Raw genomic sequence first — 24,610 nt, forward strand, 5'->3', positions numbered from 1 at the left:
TACACTTGATTTTTTTCCTTGAATTAGAATATTTTAAGGCATTGAAATTAATTTTATTATCTAAGTCAAATACTTATGAAAGTCAAAGTATTTCTTTTACCTCAATTTATAATATTGTCCAAATAAAATAAATTTGAGTGGGATTACCTTTTTTGTCTCATTACCTTTTCTACAATATCTATATCAGAAGCCATCTTTGTTTCCCCACCCCACCCCACCCCCACAAAAAACTAACAAACAAAAAAGATAAATTAATTTTTTGTATCATACCTAACACAATATCACTCTTAGGTACTTAAAAAATGTTCTTCATACTGATAGTTATCTATCCTGTCTGGCTGTAAAAAAAATACAATATTCTTAAAGTCCCAAGCTTTTGTCAAATTCCTTGAACCTTTAGCTTCTCTTCCTTCCTGATTTAGGAACTAGCCCCTGGGTTACCAATGTGAAGAAAATTCTAGTAGTTCCACAGTCTTTGCTTAAATCAGTTTCTTAAACTCGGGCCTATAAACCCACAAAGATATCTCCATATGGTCTAAAGGTCCTCTTTAAGAATTTTCAAATTGTATAAATTTTAATGATAATCTGGAAGAGTTCTCTAGATGATTCAAATAATCACTTGATAACAGGTGCACCCTTGGGATTTTAGTACCATATATGCTTTGGGTTTATGGTTGAACTGGTGCCAAGCAGTCAGTACTTCTTTAATTGTCAAGTGATTAATGAAAAAAGAAGAGAGGGTGACTTAATACTTAAATGATGCATTCTTTGTAGAAGACTGAATGACAATTTGGTACAGAGTATGAATAAAGGTTTTGTGGTGAGCCTGCAGATAAACGGATCATCATACACCATGCAGGAACACAGGCATGCCAAATTCAACAGTATTCATGGTGCAAACAATGAGTTGGCTTTAGCAAAAATACATCATCTGGCACATTCATGTTCTTAATTTGATCATTATTGGATTTAGAGTTATATTTGCATTTTCTTTGTAGATGCATTTTAGTTCTGTGCTTTTTTATGGCTTAATAAGGAATTATAATTGGGTTTTATGCTTCTATATTTTAAAACATCCATTATAATAAAAATAAGTCAGTACTAGGGAATCTGTAAGAATTTTCTTTCTCTAAAAAAGGTTCCTTATGTTATTTAAAGTTGAGAAACACTGACCTAATTGATTCATTTTGTATACACTGTGGTCTTTGTTGAAACAAGCCTTGTCCTTTAAAAGTTCAAAATGCTTTGCTAATAAAATTAAATGAAATCAGCTGAAACAGACTTATCCCTATGGTACATGCCATAAAAGGGTCATGACGACACTTGGGGAAGTTCAAAGGAAGAACATAAACTAAAGATTCATTTAAGGGAGGCAAGACAGAGTCTTTCTTAGATGGGAAAGAAGCAGAGAAAGAAGGAACACCACACACTCTCCAAAATTGCTCGTTATAGACACTGGCTTGAAAATGCAAAGCATAAACAAATTTTCCCCTTTTTTAACCTTGTTCAGGAAACACATGAACTGGCATAAATGAGAAGTCAACTTTGTTTCAAACTTAATTTTAAATAGACTTTGTATGGAGTAGATAAAGAGAATGTATTATAATCTGTTAATGATAGTTTTTTCCCTTTTATTTTGTTTTTGTTATAAATAGCAATCTGTGTATTAATTATTTTGTGTTTTTCTATTTAAAAAATATTTTTCATTTACACTAAAACAATTCCACGGAAAAAGGAGAACTCTGCATACTGAGCTCCTTATACAATTTTGGAATGAGAAAACTAAATGGCACAAATCTAGGGAAGGATACAAGTCCTCAATTATTTTTTTTCTTTTTCATTCGATGCATATATAATGTTGACAAAATGTCTGTAAAACAAGGGATAGCATCAACAGTTAACAGTGTTCATCCTCAGGAGAAAAACGCCACTTACCCATTGGCCAATTGTCATACACATGCTTTGCAATGTCAGACGCAGAATCGTTGGGAGAAAACAGGAACTCTTTTGTTTTTCCACTCACCAAGATGAGGCGCAAATTTATCTGAAAGAAGACAAATATCCTCTTAATGAAAGTCTTAAAATTTGAAAACTTACCAAAAAATGACTTGTATAGGAAAAATGACAAGGCAAACCAAATTTAATTATGCTTTTAAATTTAACTACTTTGACAATGTTCAGAATCGGACTTTTGCAAGGTTATCACTACTCCTATAGAATACACATTTTTCTATTGAGAAACTAATAAAAGTGTAGACCATGTGGATCTTATTACTTAAACAGGGCAGAGACAATAGTCTGAGGTCCACTGGACTCACATTTCCAAGACAATATATATTTGCTTACAGCATTCTAAACATCTTTTTTCACAATGTTCACTTTTTAATATTTTTTGCCATAATTAACAATGCTATTTAAAAAAATAACCCTATCTATTCATTTCCACATAAGTCATGGAAATATAAGCGTACTTTTCTACAGCTCTGGGCTTCTGTAAAGAATCAGAAAAACTTCACTATAAGTTGGGTCTGGTTGAGAGCTGAGCCCTGGAACTAGGCAGTCTAGCCTAGTGCTGTTATATATAAAGAACAAAGAATGGCACTGTTCCTGTTCAAGCTGTGCCAAGTCCCAGGTTATCCTAGTACTCTTCAGTTACCAAAATATGTATTTTTATTATTAAAAATACCAGATAATCTGTAAGATACTTAAGCCCACAATGAGTAAATTGGTAGCTACTGCAGTACCATGAAGACACCAGGGTCACAGATTTACTACTTAATCACACTCAGGATTAATGTCACTCCTAGTGCCCACGCCTATGTTGAAGACCTAACTCCCAAAGCAACTGTCTTTAGGAGGAAATAGGGGTTAAGAGAGGTGCTAGGATGGGGCTCTGATTCCTACCACTACGGTCTCAGAAGAGGAGAAAGAGAAGAGAAAGAACACTGTGTACTCACTGGCCTGCAAGCCCCTCTCTCACTTTCTCATTGCCCACTGCCCCACAGCTACAGTGAGGACAGAGAGAAGGGGCCCACACCAGAATCCAACCATGCTGGCATCCTTATCTTGGACTTCCAGACTCCAGAACTGTGAGAAAGAAATATTTTTTAAGCTGTCCAGTCTGTTTGTTATGGCAGCCAAAGCAGCCAAATACTTTAAGAAAGATATAAGAAATGTGAGACTACCTTTAGGAAGGAAAGCAACATTGGATAAGATAGAAACTAAAACCAAATTATTAGAAAGGAAAAACATTTTGTTTATTAAAAAAAATATCCATGGGTTGCTAAGCAAATAACCTGTTTATTGGTAAGGCTAAGAAAAGGTATAAAGTAAGGTTAAATTTATACTGTAGTTTTAACTGAAAAGTCAAAATTTTCTATTTTTGTTTTCCTATCTTTCTATATTAAAAAAATGAGGACTCTCATCTAAGTTCTCAGCATTTCCTATTTTTAAGCTAACATATATCAATATCACAAAGAAACTGATAATATATTTTTATATTTCAAAGATCAATGGTCTAAAACAGTTTATAATTTATATATTCAGAATACTAGAAACTTTTAGTCTTTAGATGCAGGTTTTAAAAGAATTAAATATTTTTTCATGTTTATAAATGGGTATGAAGTTTCCGTTTGAAACAGAGCTGACTAAGCCTTCCTCATGGACACTGCCCTGCTGCATATGCTTAGTACCCCTGCCCAACTCCAGTAAACATTCAAATTTTTAACTCATGGTAGAGTTTGAATGTGGCTCTGAGCTACAAAATGAGAACAAACAGCAGGGTAAGATTTTATTACAGTCTTCTACTCAGAAGGAACTTTAATCATCCCTCTGGGTGAAGAAAGGAGAGAATATAATACTTTTAACACTAAACATTTCTATCAAATCTTATAGTTAGAAGTATCCTAAACTGAAGAGTTAAAGGCTCTCCAATGGAAACAGCTTATGTTCAAAATTAAAAACAGTAGCAGTCTATCCAAACATTAAGTTCCAGGGCAAAGGAACCCATTGCCTGAAACACCTGCAGTGCCTGGAACAGTGCCAGGCATGTAATAGGTTTTTAACCAGTTTTTGGTCACTGATTCATATTTGAGCTTCCTCAGTATTAAGAAGCAAGTGGAAGTGCAGACTGGAAAGGCAGAGGCTAAAATCAAAGCCTGATCAGTACACTGAGCTTTGTTTTGAATGAATAGCTCAATACGTAGAATGGGAGTTAGTGTGCTTTGGACAGGTGGGTAATTCAAACAGGTAAGCGCCTCAATCTTTAATTTTCTGAGAACGGGATCTTTATTTGTCAGCACCATGGCACAGTTAATTTAACACTATCATTCAGTAAGACACTTTGAGAAGTAAAATTAATTCTGGACTACATATTAACCTACATGTTGGGCCTGGTTTTCAAATAATGATAAAGATTGGGTTATTGATATAGAAGATGAAGAGACTGGTCTCAACTTGGTTCTATGCTTCTGTGTATGAAATAAACTTGCTCCTAGGCTGTATATTTTAGGCTGTAACATTAATGGAGGAAAACCCTAAATTTCCTAATTTTTTTTTAGAGGAAATTTTGAAAGCAATCACCCAGATAAACACCTACATACCCAGGATGGTCAGCAGTTATTTTTCCAATATTAACAGAATCTTCTCAGACTTATTCAAGATAAATAATGTTAATCATATTTCCTCTCAGTTAATGCATGGCAACTTCTATAAATGTGAGCAAGCTTTAAAATACTATGCACTTATCTAAATATTTACTAATGAAAGACATTTTTACTTCTTTGAAGGCAAGTTAAGTCAATCTATAAAATACTTTTAATAAAAATCTTTGCTTGTGGGCAGATAAGGATAATTTTAAAATAAGACTTTTATTTACAGTTTAAAATGTGATATACTTTTGTGTACATACTTGTCTAAAAAGAAAACTGTTATTAAGACTCTGAATGACTTGGTATGAGATGGAGTTCCCATTATGTAATGAATTCCCAGGGGATAGCATTTAGACCATCTAAATGAATTATACATTTTATAATTACTTTTGAGGCAAAACAAAGACTACTAGCAAGGAAAAACTGCCATGATCATTTCCTGTAAGGCCAATGGAACAACAAGAACTCTTCAGTGCATGTAATTCAAGTTTTAAAAAGTTTTCAAACTGCCATTTCTACTTGCTAGATTAAATCAATTTGGAATTTAATCTAGAATTTAATTCATACAATAATTTTTTTAATTGGTCAGTATGGAAAAATGAGGGGAGAGAAAGAGGGAAAATGGAAAACAGAACTAACTGGAACAGTTTTGAAAATAAAAGACAATTATAGAGATGGACGATGTCCTGGGCTGGGGATATAGCTCAGTTGGTAGAGTGCTTGCCTTGCATGCACAAGGCCCTGGGTTCAATCCCCAGCACCACAAAAACAAATCAAGATGGACAACGTCCTTTAAAAAGAAATAGGACTGTTTTCTACCAAGAAACTAACATGTTGATAAAAAAAAAAAATATCCCCACTTCTCCTCTGGGAGTCTGAGAGAGAGTGATTACTGGGGTTCTCTACTTTATGGTTGAATTTTTAGAAAACTATCAGCAGAAAAACATTTGACCTCATATCTGCCTTTTCGCTAAATGGCAAATGGGAAAGGTGTTAGACCCTATTTGCAAATCACTTTTTAAAAGCCCTTAACTTATGCCAGGGGAATCAGGCTGAGTGAAAAAAAAAGCCAATCCCAAAAGGTTATACACAGTATGATTCCACTTAAATGATAAGATTCTTGAAATAACAAAATTATAGTGATGGAGAACAGATCAGGGGTGGCCACGTGTGAGGAGAGAGAAGGGAGGAGGAAATGCTGTGTCCATAAAAGCCTGGCATGAGGGATCCTTGTGATGGCACTGTTCTGAACCTTCATGTGGTAATGCTCACAAGAACTACATGTGATAAAACTGCACAGAACTAAACACACATACACATATGGGCTTTGTAAAACTGGGCAAATCTGGGTAAAGTCTGCGGATTTTTTCAATATCAGATTTGTGTTGTGATAATTGTGGTCACGGAAGACACTTCCATTAGGGAAAACTGGGTGAAGAATATATGGGATTTCTTTGCATTATGCCTTCCAACTGGAAAGAAATTTATAATTATTTCAAAATAAATTTTTTTAAAAGCCCTTAGCTTCCTAAAAACTTACATGGTATTAAGTATGTATCTGTCTGTAGTTATTTTTATTTCCACTTGAAGATGAACATTTTTTTAAAAAAATATTGTATTAAAATAGCTATATTTTTTCTAGAAAAAATAAACAAATTTGAAAATAGATGAACATTTTCTTTATTCTACAGTTATAGATTTGTAAATGGCGTATTTCAAATTTTTATTAACTACTGAAAAAAAATGATGGAGAAACTATTTTATTTTTCTAAATAAGACTGATTTTAAATAGAAATTATTAAGTATCTGTAGTCTTAATATAGTGATGATATATTTCATAATCTTTCTTTTATTCATTCATTTATTCAAGCATTTTCTGATACACATCTGCTTGATGTCTGGATTATAAAGATTTGGCACAAAAGCTCGAGGATTTTATAACCTTGAAGCTAATTCAGACAAAGAAAGAACTATGAAAAAGAGGGGTAACGAGGATATAAAATTATTTACAATGCTCAATAAATGTCTGCCGAATGAAATTCAAAAATAATAAAAAAGGAAGTATCTGAGGGGCTGAGATGTCCAGAGTAAGATGCAGAAGAGTGAATTTAAAAAGTAAAACCAACAGCTTGCATTTACTGAGTGGCTTACTTATTATATTTCAGGTACAGCATTTACGAAGGCCACCCAGCCATCTCTCAAACAGGCATTACTACCTCCATTTGAGAGCTGTGGGAAAGGCCGGGGTTTTAGTATCTACCTACCTGACCACTCTGCTAATGACACTCAGCAAATTCTTACTGGGACCCCCACAGTCCTATTTATCCTCCAACAACCTCTAGAACACTCTTGCTTTCCTTATGCTCCAAAAACATAGATGCCTACATTTGGTTCTTAAAACTACCAATTCTTCCTGCCTTAAGGTCTTTACCTAACTTATTCCTTCTGCCAAGAATACTCTGTGCTCTGCATTCCCCATCCCAAGCCACACTTCCAAATCTCAATATACTTTACTACTCAGTGTCTTAGTCCGATGAACACCCTCAATGGTTTACATATGCTTGAAAAGGATGGCATAAATCAATCCTCCTCAATTTAATCATCCTAGATGAAATCATGAATTTAATTTTTTGAGAAAAAGAGTTGGAAAATAATTTAAAGGAGAATTGGAGAAGCCAAGAAAATATTGGTATCCACCCTACCACCAAATGGGGTTGTTGCAAGCAAATCTATATTTTTGAAGAAATTTTAATATAAGACAGCTGTGAAAACAGATTTTAACCCATAAGAAAATACATCTGAATTCCTATCTAGGAATTCACTCATACTCAGTGGACAAAGGCATGGAATTACAAACTAAGGTACACTGAGATCTGCTAAATCCACCAAAGCCATGGGATCTTTTTCTACATTCCTTTAGCACTTAACATGTTGTACATTCTAACATATTACATACGAAAAACTGTTGTAGGTGGGAAATTCAGTGGAATACCATATTTGAAAATGTAGAAACTTTTACCTGTTCTAAGAAAAGCAGAGAGGTCTCTAACTTAAGTTCCTAAGTAAACTTTTCTATCTCCTCATTTACTAGGGATGTGAATTTCTGAAGCTATATTCCAAAGCAATATTTAATATTTTTGAAATTATGAGTCATTTGACTACTTATTTTAAAAACACTTTGAACACAACATGAAGAAGTTTGATGGGTTATAAAGATGAATGAATAATAGTGAATTAGCCTACATGCTTTCTATGCAGATTGATTTTTTATTCCTCATCAGAGAAGAAACAAAGAAAACTTGGGGTTTTTGTAAGTACATTTTAGAATCAAAGTATGTAGTTCAAAATTTATGAAGCATTTAGTGTTTGGTACACAGTAAGTACCTAATTAGCTATTATCACAAATTATCTACCATCACAGTAAGAGTTTACTAAATTACATAATACTACTATATAACATTTTATATAGTACTTTATAATGTATTTTCTTAGTCCTTTATAATATACATTTAATTTAGAATAAGTTTGGGAAGCAGATAAAATTAAACTTCCATGAAAAGATGGACAATTCATGGCAATTCTTGTAAATTATTCCTAAAATTATTAATTTTTTTCAAGTTCCAAATCCTATAAAACTTCCTATAAAATATGCGGCTCTGAAATCAAGCTACAGTTTTGTATCACTTTAAAACCTGACTATATCCTTTTAAGACCTGCAGATAGGATACAAACTAGCTGCTTTAACTGGATTTCAACATACTAATGATAGTTGATAGTGTAAGTAACAAATCTGAATGAAGCCAAAGCACCCACTGTGGGGCACTGGCTTTGTGTCTAGGGAAATCTTTGTTTTGAGGGATTTTCAGGTCTCCTGGCTCACTAAAGTAAGAACTACTGGATACAGCACAATTGTTCTGAGAACTAAATGCTAAAGATATTAAACTAAAGATAGAAGAAAAGGAGCTGGCAAAGAAAATAACAATATAGGGGACCCTGGGGGGAGAGTAAATTTTTCCCATATTCATGATATATTTTTATGTATTTCAGGGAGATGACAATTGTCTTTACTCTGCCCATCTCCCATTAGTGGAAACATGATGGATGGTAGATTTTTGGGGCGAGGCAGCCTGAAATCATAGGGAAGGAAGGTAATGTTAACTATCAATAAGGTGCCAGGAAGGTTTCCTCACATATATTATTTAATTGGAATAGTTCTTGCTTGTGTCATATTTCAACACCTAGTTCAGTACTTTCTATTTTTTCTAATCACTTAATTACACCAGTAAATCCAGATATGACACAGGATGAGTTTTTCAAATGTCTGTACTTAAATCTGTCTTGGCTTCGTACCATTATTTAACCTTCCACAATATTCCTTTTGAGCTCAGGGTTTGCTCCTTTGTGTCCATTCCCAGATTCTCTTCCTTCTACTTATTTTATACTATTATCAATTTCTCAATACTACTTTAAATGTTATGCCTTCACAAACTCCTCAATCCTTCAACACAATAAACTTTTAAAGCTGAAAGGAGCCCAGAATTCATCTAGTTCACAGCTAGAGAATGGACCAGGGAAGAGAGCCCAAGAGGCCAGTTAGTGGCAAAGAACAATTAGAAAATCCTAGTTTTCTCTTAGGTTAGAGTTTTTTCTAGCATATCCTCAACAATACCCTCTCAACACTCCCTTGAGATCCTTCTAAATATCTGATTCCAGTCTTTTCCAAATAGCTACTCTAGAAGGATTTGATTTTCTCTTAGGATTCAAATAACTTTTCAGACAAAAAACCTCCTTAATCTGCTACATACAAACTGAAAACTAATCCTGTGTCCTTCTGAGCCAGGAAACTCCTGAGAAATAGTTACTATGAGAAAAAGGGTTTTTATTTACTGTGAAATAAGTTTGGAAATGTATTTAAAATTTCAAGTAACATGGTGCCAGAGGCTAGGGGGAGGGAATAATGGGAAGTGATTGCTTAATGGGTATAAAATTTCAGTTTTGCAAGATGAAAGGAGTTCTGGAGATGGGTGGTGGTGATGGCTACAAAACATTATGAATATATTTAATACCAATAAACTATAATTATTAAATGGTTAACAGCAAATTTTATATGCATTTTACAATATAAAAATTAAAATAACTGAATGTTTTTGCTCTGTTTATTTCATTTTGTATTTTCCTTGTAAACCTTTTAACTACTGCATGTTAGTGTTTTGTATAGGTACTTCTAAAAACAAACAAACAAACAAACAAAACTGGGTTAATTTGAGGTAATAAGCCATCTCCTACAGTATATATACAGCTGACTACCAGTACTAATACTGACCCCAATTAAAGGAAAAGGGTAACTGTAAAGTAATAGATATTCAAGTTATAACTTGTTACTCCCTCTATAAGACTGGGAAACTGGCTTGCTGGGTGTTTAAAACTTGGGAGACCAAAGTCAAGGAAGTAAAAAGACCAAGGAAAAAGCAGCCAACATTTTGGCCCTTGCCCTTTAAGGTCAGCCAGGACCCAGAGAACAACAGGACACCTCTCTGGTCCCTGCAACTCCAGTGAGTCACCAGATCTGCTGATCAGGGAGAGAGAGAGAGGAGCCTAGAGAACAGGAAGCCAATCAGTGCACATCCTGCAAAGAGGAGGGTCATTGGAGACAGAAATGTCCCTGATTCTTCCAAGAGAAGCCTCATATGGTCAGCAGGACCCTGACCCATCCTGGAAGATGGCACTATTGGTAGAGGAAAGCTAAAGGAGACAAGAGGCTTTGCACACATCCCTAAGAGTGATCTCTGAGGAATCTCAGCTGACTCTTCAGAGTAGATAGGACCAAGGTCAGTTTTGACCAACTTGATCCTAAACATCTGGCAAGAGAGTATAGCCTGAGCACAGTCCTACATGAACATTTAAAAGGAAAAATACTCTTTTTAAAATGTAACTCAAGATGTACACTGTGTCAGCCATACCAAAAGTTAAATAAAGCTGGAAGCTATAAAGGAAGGGGCCTTATGTGGGAGTGCCTAATAATAATGATCACAAAGTATGTTAGAGTTGCAAGTTTGTCCTGAGTTAATTTGAGTCTGATCTCATAGACCTACAAATTTTCTTACTCCTACATTGATAAATTTGATCTGTTTTTCACTCATAAGATATGTTACTTATGTCTTCATGGTTTTCAGAGTCTGGCTGAAATATGAATTGCTTTTGTGCTAATTGTTCATAAAAATGTAATGCTTTGCTATCTTGTATATTGTTGCCTTAGCATGATCCCTGCCCTATGTATACCTGGCTAGTCACTTGACATCTGCCACTGTGGACCTCAGGACTGCTCTGATGCTGAATGCTTTAACTGTCCAGGCCCACTGACAGAGAAGAAGGACTTATTACTTCCCCCCAACTTCACTGTATTTCAACAGGAAGCAGTTTGGAGATATTGTTGCTCATTTTTCCATAAAAATGGAATGTAGAAATAGAAATTGACAGTGAGGAAATGTAACAGTGGTCCACTTTATGCTATGAATATAGCTCTTGCTGTTTTGCCACTGCAACTTATTTTTTAAAGGGAAATGTTTCTCTTCCTCTCTCCATGTTCCTCCTTAATCTCTCTTCCTCCCTAATCTCAGAGGAAACAGAATCACCTTTCTTCCCCATTTTATGCAGATTTATCTGTTCTTGAATACACACCCACCATGGGAATGAAATAATCCGGACTTTGGGAAAAATACTAGAAGATCTCAGAAATAACTATCTCCAAAATTAACAAGTGAATTACAACTCCAGAGAACAGTGGAATATAGCCTTTGAATAACCTCTATAAAAGCCCCATCCATGCTGATGGGCAGAATCACAGCCTTTGATACTGGAGTCCCCTGTGCTTCTCCTTTACTAGCAAAGTAATAAAACTTCTTTTCCTTTTTCTCAAAAATAATAATAATAATTTTTAAAAATTAAAACCAGTTTCTTCAACTGCAGAAACCTCTCAGAATCTTTCACATGTCAAAATTTTCAAGGGGCAAGGAGGCCTAGGGTGGTCAAGAAAGACTGTTCTACTTTAGGCTTACTCTTCATAAGACTGAAAACATTAATGTGTGTAAAGACACTAGGCTAGATGCTGTAACAAAAATGATTCAAACACAGTCACTAATTCCACAGTACTCTGGGTTGGCTATAAGGCATTCCACAATCTCAGGAGACAGGCGCAAATAGGTCACTGAAATTCAAGTTTGTTTAGAGATTTTAAAATTTGTTGTGTATTATATACTGATGTGAGGAAAAAAAATTAGTTGTAATAGAAAGTAAACCATCAGTTCTATGGTATTATATTTTTTAGAAAATGTTGAAATAGCTATAATTAAAATAATCTGCTTAGACCTATTGTTAGAGAATGTTAAAGTGACTTTTTACCTTTTATAGCAGCATAATTGTGAATTCAATATTTCTATCTCTGTTTTATAAAAGAGCAGAATATACACAAACATGGTGTTTTTCTTTTTCTTTCTTTTTTTTGGTATCAGGGATTAAACCCAGGGGTGCTTATCCACTGAGCCACATTCCCAGCCCTTTTTGTATTTTATTTAGAGACAGGGTCTCACTGAGTTGCTTAGGGCCTCGCTAAGTTGCTGAGGCTAGCTTTGAACTTGTGATCCTCCTGCCTCAGCTTCCCCAGCTGCTGGGATTATAGGCATGCACTATCTCACCAGGCTACCAAAGATGGTCTTTAATATTAAACCAAGATTCACATAAGATGGACACAATACAAACACAATTGATTAGGCTTATCTTTCTCATATACTTTTTTCTTTCTTTTTCATACATTTTAAAGAAAACATGGGGAAAAAAAAAAGGTTTAGAGTTGATAACTGTAACTATGACCTGGAAAGAAGATAATTTTAATGTGTACCTTTACCCTATGAAAAGGAAAACTAGTGATCCTCAGAGGAATTGTTCTAGATGACTGTTAAAGTCCTTTCCAGTATAAATATCATAGGATTAACATTAAAAAAAGGAAAATTATTTTTTTTCATGAAAATAATATTTTTTAAATTATTTATTCTAATTCATTATATATGACAGCAGAATGCATTACAAAAAAAGGCAAATTATTTAGAAAAATAACAACTTTATTATATATAATAAAATAATATACATGGTACATACAGATGTTCAGTAATGAACAAGTCATCCCTATCAGTTGCCTTCATACTTGAGTTAACATAAGTGGAATGATATAAACCACTACCTTTTTAGTTCCTTATCACTGTCTGTGATTCCACTACTGAACTGCAGTCTTACAGGTCACTATGATCATCTACTACAAACATAGAAAAGCTGCTTCTCGTTTCTCATCTTCCTTTGTCTCTCCACAACATTCTACACATCTAACTCCTTCCTTTTTGAAAATTTTTCTTCATTGGGTTTATACAATTCCAAAACGTGTCTTCTGGAATACTAATCCCTACAAGGTATTCCAGGGAGAAAAGACTTCGGCAATCAGATATATCTGTGAAACGTGACTTCATTTATTTCACTTCTGGAGACTTTTCCTGTATGTTTAACAAACTAAAAACTCAGAAAATAGTGAATTCATCCGTTTAGTCTTTAACACAACTGCAGTATTTAGCCACAGAACCATTTTCTTTCCCTGTTATCACCTCATAGCTATACCATTTGGTAAAACCTACTTTGGGAAGACTGTTCCTGATTTAATTCTTGGATCCTCTTTTCTTTCCCTCTTATAAATTAAACATGTGCTTTTCCAAACTTCCCTCACCAATCTCTCCTGTGCCCTGTCCCCTATCTCTGAGGGATCTTACCCACTCCCAAGGCTTCAAATGCCACCTACATAGAATAGTCACGCACTGTGTAGTAACAATGGGCCCATATACCATGGTGGCCCCATAAGATTATAATGGAGCTGAAAAATTCCTATGACCTAGTGATGTTGGAGCCATCATCACATCATAGAATTAGATCACAGCAAAAGCATTAGTCACATGTTTGCGGTGACACTTGTATAAACAAACCTACTGCACTACAAGTCACGCATAAGCATAGCACAATTATGTACACTACATAACCATAGCACAATTATGTACACTACATAACTCAATAATGATCTTAAATGACTATGCTACTGGTTTATAGTTTATGTATTTACTATACTGTACCTTTGATCATTATTTTAGAGTGTGTTCCTACTTTTAAAAATGTTGACTATAAACACTGCGCTGTGTTACCCCAACAGCGCCCTCCTACACCCTGTGCTCACCATCTCTGAACTGCATCATTTTCTTCTGTGCTTGACTTATCTCATACTGCTTTGTTTATCATGGTCTTAGGAGCAATGGGCTTTACCATACAGTATGTATACATCCTAAAGCCGTAACACATACACACACACACACACACACACACACACATCATATAGAGCTAGGTGTGTGACAGATTTTTAAGAACATTCTATAGTGTTCATGTATGACAAAGTTGCCTAATATCACACTTCTCAGAACATGCTCCCATTGTTTAGCAATATGACTATAATCCCAACTTAATTCTCCATGGAGTACCATTTTAATTTCTCCAATTGCCAGGTGATCATTTCTAAATAGGTATCCTGGTGTCCCCTCAAAATTGATATATTTAAAATTGAACTCACTTTTCATAAACAACAGGTATCTTTCTGCTGAATTCTCCTGTCTTCCCAGTCACACAGGCTTAAAAGATTAGAGGCATCATTTACTTTCATCCCTCTTTCTCACATGTCCTTTACCCAGTCTTTAGCTCTCAGATTCTGCATGTTGTCAATTTCTCAGCCTAATCCACCTTGTACATTCTCAAACACTCTAAAAAAAATGCAGTCCTAATATTTTGTCAGTATATTCTAAACAGCTAACATTTATTGATTGCCTATGCACAGTATTTTGTATAAAGTACACAGTTAAGCATCATACAACCAACAGTGTGAGACAGGAGTTATTATCTCTATAGGTGATGGGAAACCAGGACAATGAGGTAAAGTAACTCTTAAGATCAGCCAGTTCATAATTCAAACTCTTCAGTCCAACTACTATTATTTCCCCACCAAATCAGTACATTTATTAAAAATTCCCTCCTAACAAGAATCACCAGAATATCTTCCTGATTGCTCATGGTTAGTTCTAAGGCCACCATTCAAACTTAAGTCTCAATCAAGCCTACACTACTTATTCCTTACTGAGAATTTCCATCTAATCACTGGCATATTCAATCTCTGTTCAACATGCTTGCCTGGGACAATTCTAATTTATGCTTATTATGTCACTATTATTATGAACAATGTCTCCTTTTACTCCCCAAAGTATCTCAATGTAGACGATAAATTGTAAGATCATGCTACGTATATGACATTAATTATTTTATGTAGCAAGATATAGTTTTATAAATCTTAACTCACCAGTTAAGTCACAGTCTCTGAGAGCAGAAAAAGTAACCTTAAAACTTTCTTATTTCACGTTTAGCACCAAGCCTGATGTCTTACCTATGTGGCTATAGAACAATTTTAAAGATAAATTACTTTTGTGTTTGTTTCAATTAAATCTTGCTTTTAGGTTTAAAAAAAGTGTATTTTAAATTAATTCATACAGAATGACTCTAGAAAAAGTAGATATTTAGTGTACTGGAAGGATGCATGAATAATGTACCGGAGTATGCTGGACCATAGTCAACGTTCTAAACTATTTCAGTAATATACATGTAACAGGATACTAGATACAACCAGGAAATAGATCTACCAAAAATGACCAAAAAACAAAAAAACAAAATGCTTTCTACTATTTTTATGTAGTTAGGTGATAACAGGATATTTTTCTACGTACAACTACCATGGAATATAGGCTCTAACACAGACCACAGTGATGACCACACACACACACACACAAAAAAAAAAAAAAAAAAAAAAACAAGACACACACAGTTGCCTGAAGAATGGGGAAGAAAAAAACAGTTTAAAAATCCTCCTATTCTTTACAATATGTTTATCAGTCAACTCATTATTCAAAAGTGAGAGCAAGCTCTCCTGTTTAGGAATAATACACTCTGTCTGCCTATGAGGAAAACGATTGTCTCATGCTGTCTGTGCTCTGCAGTCCTATTCAGCTTGCAGAGACAATTTGCTTCAACCTGTGACTAGTGATACTGTCACTTAGTGGTGCCCCAGATAACCATGACCTCATGTGCTCTTAAATTGAGGTTCTTATTTATAAATTAATGTCTCTTGAATACTCATGAGTTCTTACTTAAATACAATGGTGTTTTATTAATTATATTATTAAAATTTTAAATCCGAATATTTATCAACATACTTTGGATTACATAACAAATTACTTAGCAGGACAGCTCTGCATAACAACAAGCAGGCAAAGAGACAAGTGAAAGTGATAAATGCATCAGTGTTGCTGTGTCATATTAAATACAAGCATCAGCAAAATAGAGCATAAAGCTCTGCATCTATGCATACTTTCTAAACTAAGATTAGCATAATCACTAGTCATTGGAGATGAATGCTTCAGACCATTATTTAAAAACAAAAAACCCTGAATGCTCATAAACTATAGTTGTTACAGACTATAAATATAAATCCAGCAGCATCAAAACATTTAGTATTATAATAATTATAATATAGAAAGCAAAACAAATTGTATTGTAATACAGAAAGCAGATGGTTTCAAAAAGGGGATTATCAATAAGAGAAATATAGATAGTGGCCCATTAAGATTTCTTTTCTACTTTGATAAGAGTTTAAAACTTTCTATAATGAAAACTAAAAGTTTTAGTCTCTCTAAAAAATTAACTCCTTGGGAATCATACTGGTATTCTTCAAACTGCACTTCTTTTAAGTAAGTAACTTGCCCAAGATTGCTCCAATTCAACTGGTCCAAGAACAAGTTAAACTAAAATACCAAGATCTCTAGCAAGTCAAAACTTCCAATTATATGAAAAATCAATATCTGGGGTCATTTAAAAAAATGAGTATTGATAGTAGTGAGAAGTGTTTTGTTTTTAAGGAAGGAGTAATTTTAAAGGTTTATCATTATTATTATTATTCAGTGGTACTAGGGCTCAAACCCAGAACCTTGTACATGCTGATCAAGAGCTCTACCACTGAGTTACAACTCAAGCCCTCAAAGTTTTTATTTTTAAAAAGGTTCTGTTGTTTGTTTCCTTTTATAGAAAGCCATTTCACCGCCCCCCAAAGAAACCACAACCCAGCTCCCCAAACAGAAGATTCATTGCAAAAAAGGAAGGTTAAAGCTGGCCTAATAAAAATAATAGATAACAAAAATTAAGCGTTTACCAAAAGGCTGAAGCTCCCTCTGATAAGAATGGTGTCCTCACTGTGAAGAGGACAACCCGAATAACGGTGTTCGAACTCTGTATATGTTACCTAATTTTTCTACTGACTTAAAGAAATCTATAACCCTTACTCTAGTGGTTATGCCACCAATTCGATTTCATATTTTTCTGAATCTTAAGATAAAGAATGTCTTCTCATATATCTACACAAGAACTTTGAATATGCTAGAATATATATCTTTTCATTTTATTATCTTTTAGGGCCTCAATTCTTTTAGGTGATAATAAATGATTTAATCTGCTCTCTTTCATTAGTTGGTCTGAATTCAGACAACAGATTGGTCATTCTACTAAAAGGTATTATTTGCAGATTCTTTTAATGTTTCACTAGATATTATTGTAAATTCAGCTGTTAATCCTCAAAGGCTTCATATTCTAGATTTAGAGAAATTACAGGAAGACTTTGGGGAAAAATTTTATATAAAGAAGTACATGGTGGTGACTGGGGTTGTGGCTCAGTGGTAGAGCACTTGCCTTGCACGCATAAGGCACTGGGTTCAATCCTCAGTATCACATAAAAATAAATAAAATAAAGGTATTGTGTCCATCTATAACTAAAAAAAAATATTTTTAAAAAGAAGTACATGGTGTACAAAGAGAACATGGTTTATAAAATGTCTCCTCAATCTTTAATCAGTGACATATCAATTACAATGCCATGGAATAAACAGTTTATATATTCATAAATTAATATATATACACACATATATCTATACATAAACACACACACACACACACATATATATATATATATATATATATATATATATATATATATATATATACACACACACACACACAAATTGGTAGAAATGTTTTATGAAAACACAACCTTATCAAACCGGTTGTAAAAAAAAAACTTTTTAAAATGTATTTTTCTTATTTTATTGCCTATTTTCTGTTGGTTTGTTTATTTTCTGCCTCATATCAAAACTACATTTCTTTGGAGCAGAAAAGGAAAATAAGAAAGAAAATTATGAGCTGGGCACTTGGCTACCTTGTGAAAAAGATGTGATGTCATGGTTAGGGAAAAAGACTTTCTTGGATGAATGAAATGTGTTCTGAATAGTACAGACAGGATTTAAAATTAAAGGAATTTAATATCTACAGAATATTTTCATACTGATGCAACTACTTGGTGATCCCCCTAATCCTAAGGCCTCCCAATACATTTACTTCCACTAGCTAAAACAGCACTGGAGAGAGAACATTTCTAATTCCACACTAACATTCCTCCAAATAGTTTCACAACCTCAGCATTTCCAAATGTATAAGTTAATGACATTAATCATTAATCAGTGACATATCAATTACAATGCCATGGAATAAACAGTTTATATACTCATAATGAACTTGGGATGCACTTTACATAACTGTTAATACCTTTTATGATCACTGTAAAGATCAAAGAAAATAAATATGAACATCTGATGTAAATTCTAAGTCCAAAGACCCGTTGTTAGTCTTAGATTTACATGTGAGGAATAATTAGCTTTAGAAAATGGCTGTCCTTGACTTGTCCTTTACCTAACCTTCACAATTACTTTCCACCTTACATACGAAGTTATACTGGAATATAATATACTGGAAGGATGCATGAATAATGTAACAGAGTATGCTGGACTATAGTCAACGTTCTAAACTATTTCAGTAATATACATGTAACAGGAAACTGGACCTACAAATCCTCTGAGTATTAAACATATACAGGTAAATCTCTTCAAGTAGACTGCAAACCCCTCAAGGGCAGAATCACAATGCCTTCTGTTCCTTCTGTGTCTTTCTTTGCTTCATTCTTTTTTTCCCCACCATTAGCCAGTTTTTCAGAGTGGATATCTGTGGTAGCACATTAAAGATCCTTAATGAAGGCATGTACAAGGACTGAACCAGCTAATCATCCTCCCTAAAGTGCGTCAATAAAATCATCAGGGGGCCATTAGAAAGGAAGAGAAAATCAGGATTACCATTTTCACAGATAAGATCTCTAACCAAGCCACTGCAACTACTGAAGAGGTAAGCCCCCAAAGAGGCTACAGTCCATATGCTTACTATCAGTTCTTATTCCAAAGATGCAAGGTCCTCTAAGTGTCTGCAATCACCGTATAAAATTTTCCCCAGTATTTAAAATCATTTTGGTGATTTAAATGTGAATAAGGTAGACTGAAAAATATATAAATAGAAAATATGTGGAAGACAAAAACTTCTAACTGGTTTACTTATTACAGTATAACTATTGAGGGAAATTAGCAAAGAAATCCCCAAATTTTAAGATGGGTATAAGTACTCATCAGTTTTTGTAATGTGTGATATTATTATTGGTGGTGATAAGAAGAACAATAATATGTATTGACTGCTTACCATGTGTTTGAAACTGCGTTAACTACAATTATACAAGATAGGTATTATCTTTATTTTCCATGAAGAAACTAAGGCTTAACTAAGGTTACAGTTTACTAAAGTGAAAAATTTAATATAGCTCTATTTCTGAACCCAAGACAAGGTTTCTCAATCTCAGCATGACTAATATTCTAAATTGGGTAATTCATGGGGGTAGGGAGGTGGGAGTCCTGCCTTGTAGGATGCCTACTATCATCCCTTATCTCAAGGAAGTAGATACAAGTATCACTTTACCCCCACCCATGGCAATTAAAACAATGTTTGCACACATTGCCAAGTGTCTCCTAAGGAGCAAAATCACTTTGGTTGAGGCTCAAGAGTTAGTTAAGCCCTTTAACTTGTTGAACCATCAAGATATTTCTTGGAGAAATCTAGGGCAATACAATGATTTTGCATTTTAAACTAAGCAGAAAAGGATATTGCAAGGGGCTGGGGTTGTAGCCCAGTGGTAGAGCACTTGCCTAGCACGTGTGAGGCACTGGGTTTAATCCTCAGCACCACATATAAATAAATAAATAAAAATAAAGGTCCACTGACTACTAAAAAATTTATTTTAAAAAAAGGATATTGGAAGTCATTTGAAAATACAACTAACTGAAGACATCATATGGTTAAGTAAAAGTGTCCTAATGGTATCCAAACTCAATAATTACATTGGTGCATATATCATTTTGTTTCCATAAAGACCATAAAATCATGAGTCTTTTTACATGCATGAATATGGTTCTTCAATACTTCCCTTTGGAAGATGTACAAAACTGCTACCACTGCAGGTGGGAAAGAGTCGAATTCTATGTTTTGGAAGTATTTTCAAACTCAGTTTAGAACTACTTCCCTCTTTGGTTCTCCATCACCTCCTTTCCATGTTTTATCCACATGTAAATCATACCTTCTAATAAATCACATTTGGCTTTTTCTAACCCTAGAATAATATGCATTTTTTTACAACCACATTGTTTCAGACTTAGTTTTGAATGATTTTTGCCTGTTTTCAAAAGAAGTCCAACTCTAAAAGGACAAAGTTTACCACTGAAAAAAATAAAAGTCCAAAAAGTGGAAGCATTTTATGCAATAGCAGAATCAATGGACTGAGGACAAAATCCCTAAGCTGACTACGGGTTGGGGGCAGAAAGGTAGGAATGACTACACTACTATCCAAAGGCTTCAGGAATTAATTTTTAAAACCTAATTGCTGAACAGTTGTTCCTTTTATATTTATCATTATATATAAATTTTATTTCAGGAAATACTATATAGTCAATTTAAATCAAGAAATCATTGACTTTCATATATAATTTAAAAATATATTTTGAAATACTAGTTTTGACCAATATATAAGAGATACCAACAAAGTATTAAGACTGATGGGGTTTAATTTCAGCCTCTGGGTTTAAATTTCAGTCTCTTGTTTCACCTTCTAACCCTGATCGCATGAACTAATGAGTTCTGATGGCCAGGGGGTAGACAGATTTCAGGAGAGAGGTGAGCTTGAAATGTTACTGTCAATATCATCAGCTGTCAAAAATGTCCTCTCTTTAACAGATTCCATTCATAGAAATTGATTTGATAAAAATAATTCAAAATAAAAAAGAAAGTTATGACAAGTGTTTTCTCCTAAAACCTAACAATGATAAAGAACATGTGAATGGGTTTGATACATTCAGAAAACAGGAAAAGGTTATGGCAGACCAACTTGATAGAATATTAATGTAGCTGCAAAAATTTGCAAAATGTGGAAAAATATGGATGGAAGAAGTCAAGTCAGCCTTTTGGTGGGATGGAATGTGTTCATCTATGGAACTGTCAGAGCAGCACCACCCTAAATGACATGTTTATATTCAAATAAACAATGTTCTTTCAAAGAGCAACAATCACACTAAAAGGCTTAGGAAAAATTCATTATTAATTTCTGGACAGATACTAAAGACCCACTGCTTTAAAAAAAGATTATTGTATAGTCTCAGTGTTTTAAAAAATATTTTTAGTTTTTTCCTTCAGTGTACAATAAGGGTTAATTTATACTTAACAATCTGTTAGTGAGCCTGTGTTAGAAACTGGAACCGATGAGGAGGCAGACAATCAACCTAAACCTGTTGACCAAAGCAGCCTGACTGGACCAGTTAACATGGAAACTTCAACTCAATGGCTGTCATGTGTGTATGTTGAAGTGGAAAGATTTTTAAAATTTAAACATACAAATTCAGTAACTAGTTTGCTGTGATGAATTATTCCAATGTAAAGTCTTTGTTTTTCACTTTTCATGAATGAAAAGTCTACATCAGATTCATTTACTACTTAAGAGGACAATGTTCAAACTGGAATTGCTATTAAAAGCTGAATTTTGGGGCTAGAGGGAGAGTGCTTGCCTAGCATGAGGAGAGCCTTGGGTTTGAACATAAGCACTGGAAAAAAAAATTGGAGGAATTTTGTAGTTTTATTTTTTTAATTCTTTAAAACCAACAAACAGCTATAGATACTCTAAAAACTCAAAACTTCTTAAAGTAAAAGTTAGTTAAAATTTTAAGAAAGATGTATTCTACAATGAAAGAAGGGTATTAACCTTATAACCTACCAGATTGAGGTAAAACAGAACATTCAGCTATGATTAAAAGTCTTTAAAATAAGAATTAAAACCTACAACAGAAAAAAAAAAAAACGTGCTATGGTAAAGTGGAGACTATGAGTTATGACTACTTTTTTTAAAAATTATGTTCATTCAATTAATAAATGTTAAAAGAGTGAGGGAAAATCCAGAGGCAAAGAATGAACACAGTAAAGCTACCTTCACAGACAGCTGAAAGACTGTCACACTAACCTTGGTACTTGTCAAGGCATACCAAGGGCCAATGGGAGGCCTACAGAAAAACAAATCATCAAAACTAGAAATACAAGAAACAGGCTGGGTGATGAAGAAATCAGTTCCCCAGCCCAATAAATATTTTGCAGACCCGGAATACTATTTGTTTCATGAAGACTTAGATTGGACTCAGGGTAACTTATAAGACCTTTCCAACTCTACAGGAACGTCTGTTTGTTGAATGTTTATTACTGTGTCAGGCACTACGCTAAACATCTTATACACATTTTCTTAAGATAATAAGTCTCAAGAAGTTGCTTTTAAAAAAGTATTTAATACACTGAGAAAATACCTGTTCCACAATACCAGTGCAAAACATAAAACTATTCACAGTATGACAGAAAAAAATCAGGGAATATGTAGAATATTAATAGCTATTATTTCTGGATAAGAGGACGAGAGATTTAAAATTTCGGCTTTATCTTTTTCTATACTTTCCCAAATTTCTACAATGAGCATGATTTATTTTCATATCTATGAAGTCACAAAAACAGAATTTTCCTGGTACAGCCACCCCATATTACAATGATCCGACCATACTCAATACATGGTATGTTGCCTCACATATACGTGCACAAGCACACACAACTAGTTACATGTAATACTGTATTTCAGGCATCGGAAGTAGCTTTAAAGAACCAGAAAACTAAATTTCAAAACTGCCTTCTGATTCAGAAACATGGGGCCACTTAAGTGAAACCAACTATTTAAAACAAACAAACAAACAAAACCCCCCAAACTCTTAAAGAGGCTACTCAATGATTAAAAAGTATTTAAAATCCTTGGGTAACTCCGCTTAGAAAAGGGCCTTATGTCATCAACACCACCTTCTCTTTGAGAAACATGGCTATCTTCATCTTTTCATAAGAAATAGTCTCCTTTTGCTTGGGTAAGGTATATCGTTCCTTAGTATAACTGGAAGAACAATTATGAACTTCATTGCTCCTTTTTTGTAGGGGTGCCAGGGATTGAACTCAGGGGTACTCAACCACTGAGTCACATCTCCAGTCCAATTTTGTATATTATTTAGAGACAAGGTCTCACCTAGTTGCTTAGTGCCTCACTTTTGCTGAGACTGACTCTGAACTCATGATCCTCCTGTCTCAGTCTCCCCAGTTGCAAGGATTAAAGATTTGCACCACTGCACCTGGCACATTGCTCTTATATCTTCAGAAAATGTGTCCTTAAATGTATGATATGTCAAGATCATTGCACTGTCATGTGTAACTAATTAAAACAAATTAAAAAAAAAGAAAATTGGTCCTTACATATTTTTTATTGTATGAATGGTTGAAACAAATATCACAACATTCAAGAAACTGAGATGACAGACACAGTTTTAAATATTCATTATACAGTAATTTCATGCAATTACCAACATAAAATCATCCAGACTACATTTAAAAATAAATTCTTAAGCAATCTATCATTTTTTTAAAAAAGGATTTTTAAAAAAATCATTAGAAATGCCATTCTACAATAAACTACTACACATCCAAAGCAGCATCTTGCATTCTATATCAACAAATTATAAACAAATCATCCAATTAGATAAAATTATGCCATGGAGAAAAAGTTTTTTGCTCAACTAGTGGTAGTTATCTTCTGTTATATGAAGATTGATTGATGACTAACCTTTATGTTAATCTACTTTAGAAAAGAAAATAATCAGAAAATATCTAATGTAAGGCTGCAAAATCCTATTGATTTATAGTGGCCGACAAACAAATGCTCCATTAAGGATTCTGAAGCCATTCTAGGCTCAGCGTAAAATAAGTTGTTCTTATCCATGTCTGCCATGAGCAAAGGACAGCACGGGGAGTGAGGGTGGGGGAGGGGTGAGGATGGGTACAATGCCAATCTGTAAGGGGTTCATATGTGCAAGGAATCCAGTCTAATGCTTTTTTTTTTTTTTTTTAATTAAACCAGATCTTTGCTTCATTATATAGACTAAGTAATGAGTTCTTTGGCTTAAATACAGATTGTACTGAAAAATTTTTTATTCAGTCCAAAATTTCCTTCATGTTGCCTAAAGGGATATATTGGTCTTGGTTTTATTATCTATCTTGATCCAGTGATGTGTCCACATGCTTATAATTCACTTTATTGTTTTTCATAATCAGCACTGCTTTACTTAGCAGATTATGTGTTAAAGGTAGAAGTTTTTAGGCCTTATAAAACAATCTCTATCTTTTTTCTCCCTTCTGTGGGGTTGTATTTCCAAAATAATATTTAATATATACCATATTATTTCAATTGTAATTATCAATGATTCTAACATGCAATATATCTTAAAATGATGAAGTCACAAAGAAGTGGTCAG

The 24,610-nt window shown here is 34.0% G+C and overlaps 1 protein-coding gene across 1 annotated transcript in view; it reads right to left on the reverse strand.

Moving 5' to 3' along the window:
- Positions 1–24,610, reverse strand: part of Ubl3 (ubiquitin like 3) — a 63,066-nt gene that overhangs the window by 10,117 nt on the left and 28,339 nt on the right. The window contains exon 2 of the mRNA XM_046454185.2: positions 1,936–2,044. Within this exon, the coding sequence (XP_046310141.1) occupies positions 1,936–2,044 (109 nt within the window). The remainder of the gene's footprint in view (positions 1–1,935; positions 2,045–24,610) is intronic.

The sequence above is a fragment of the Marmota monax genome, unplaced genomic scaffold, assembly GCF_021218885.2.
Source record: "Marmota monax isolate L192 unplaced genomic scaffold, Marmota_monax_Labrador192_F-V1.1 WCK01_AAM20220418_F8-fsc00011, whole genome shotgun sequence".
NCBI classification, from domain to species: domain Eukaryota; kingdom Metazoa; phylum Chordata; class Mammalia; order Rodentia; family Sciuridae; genus Marmota; species Marmota monax.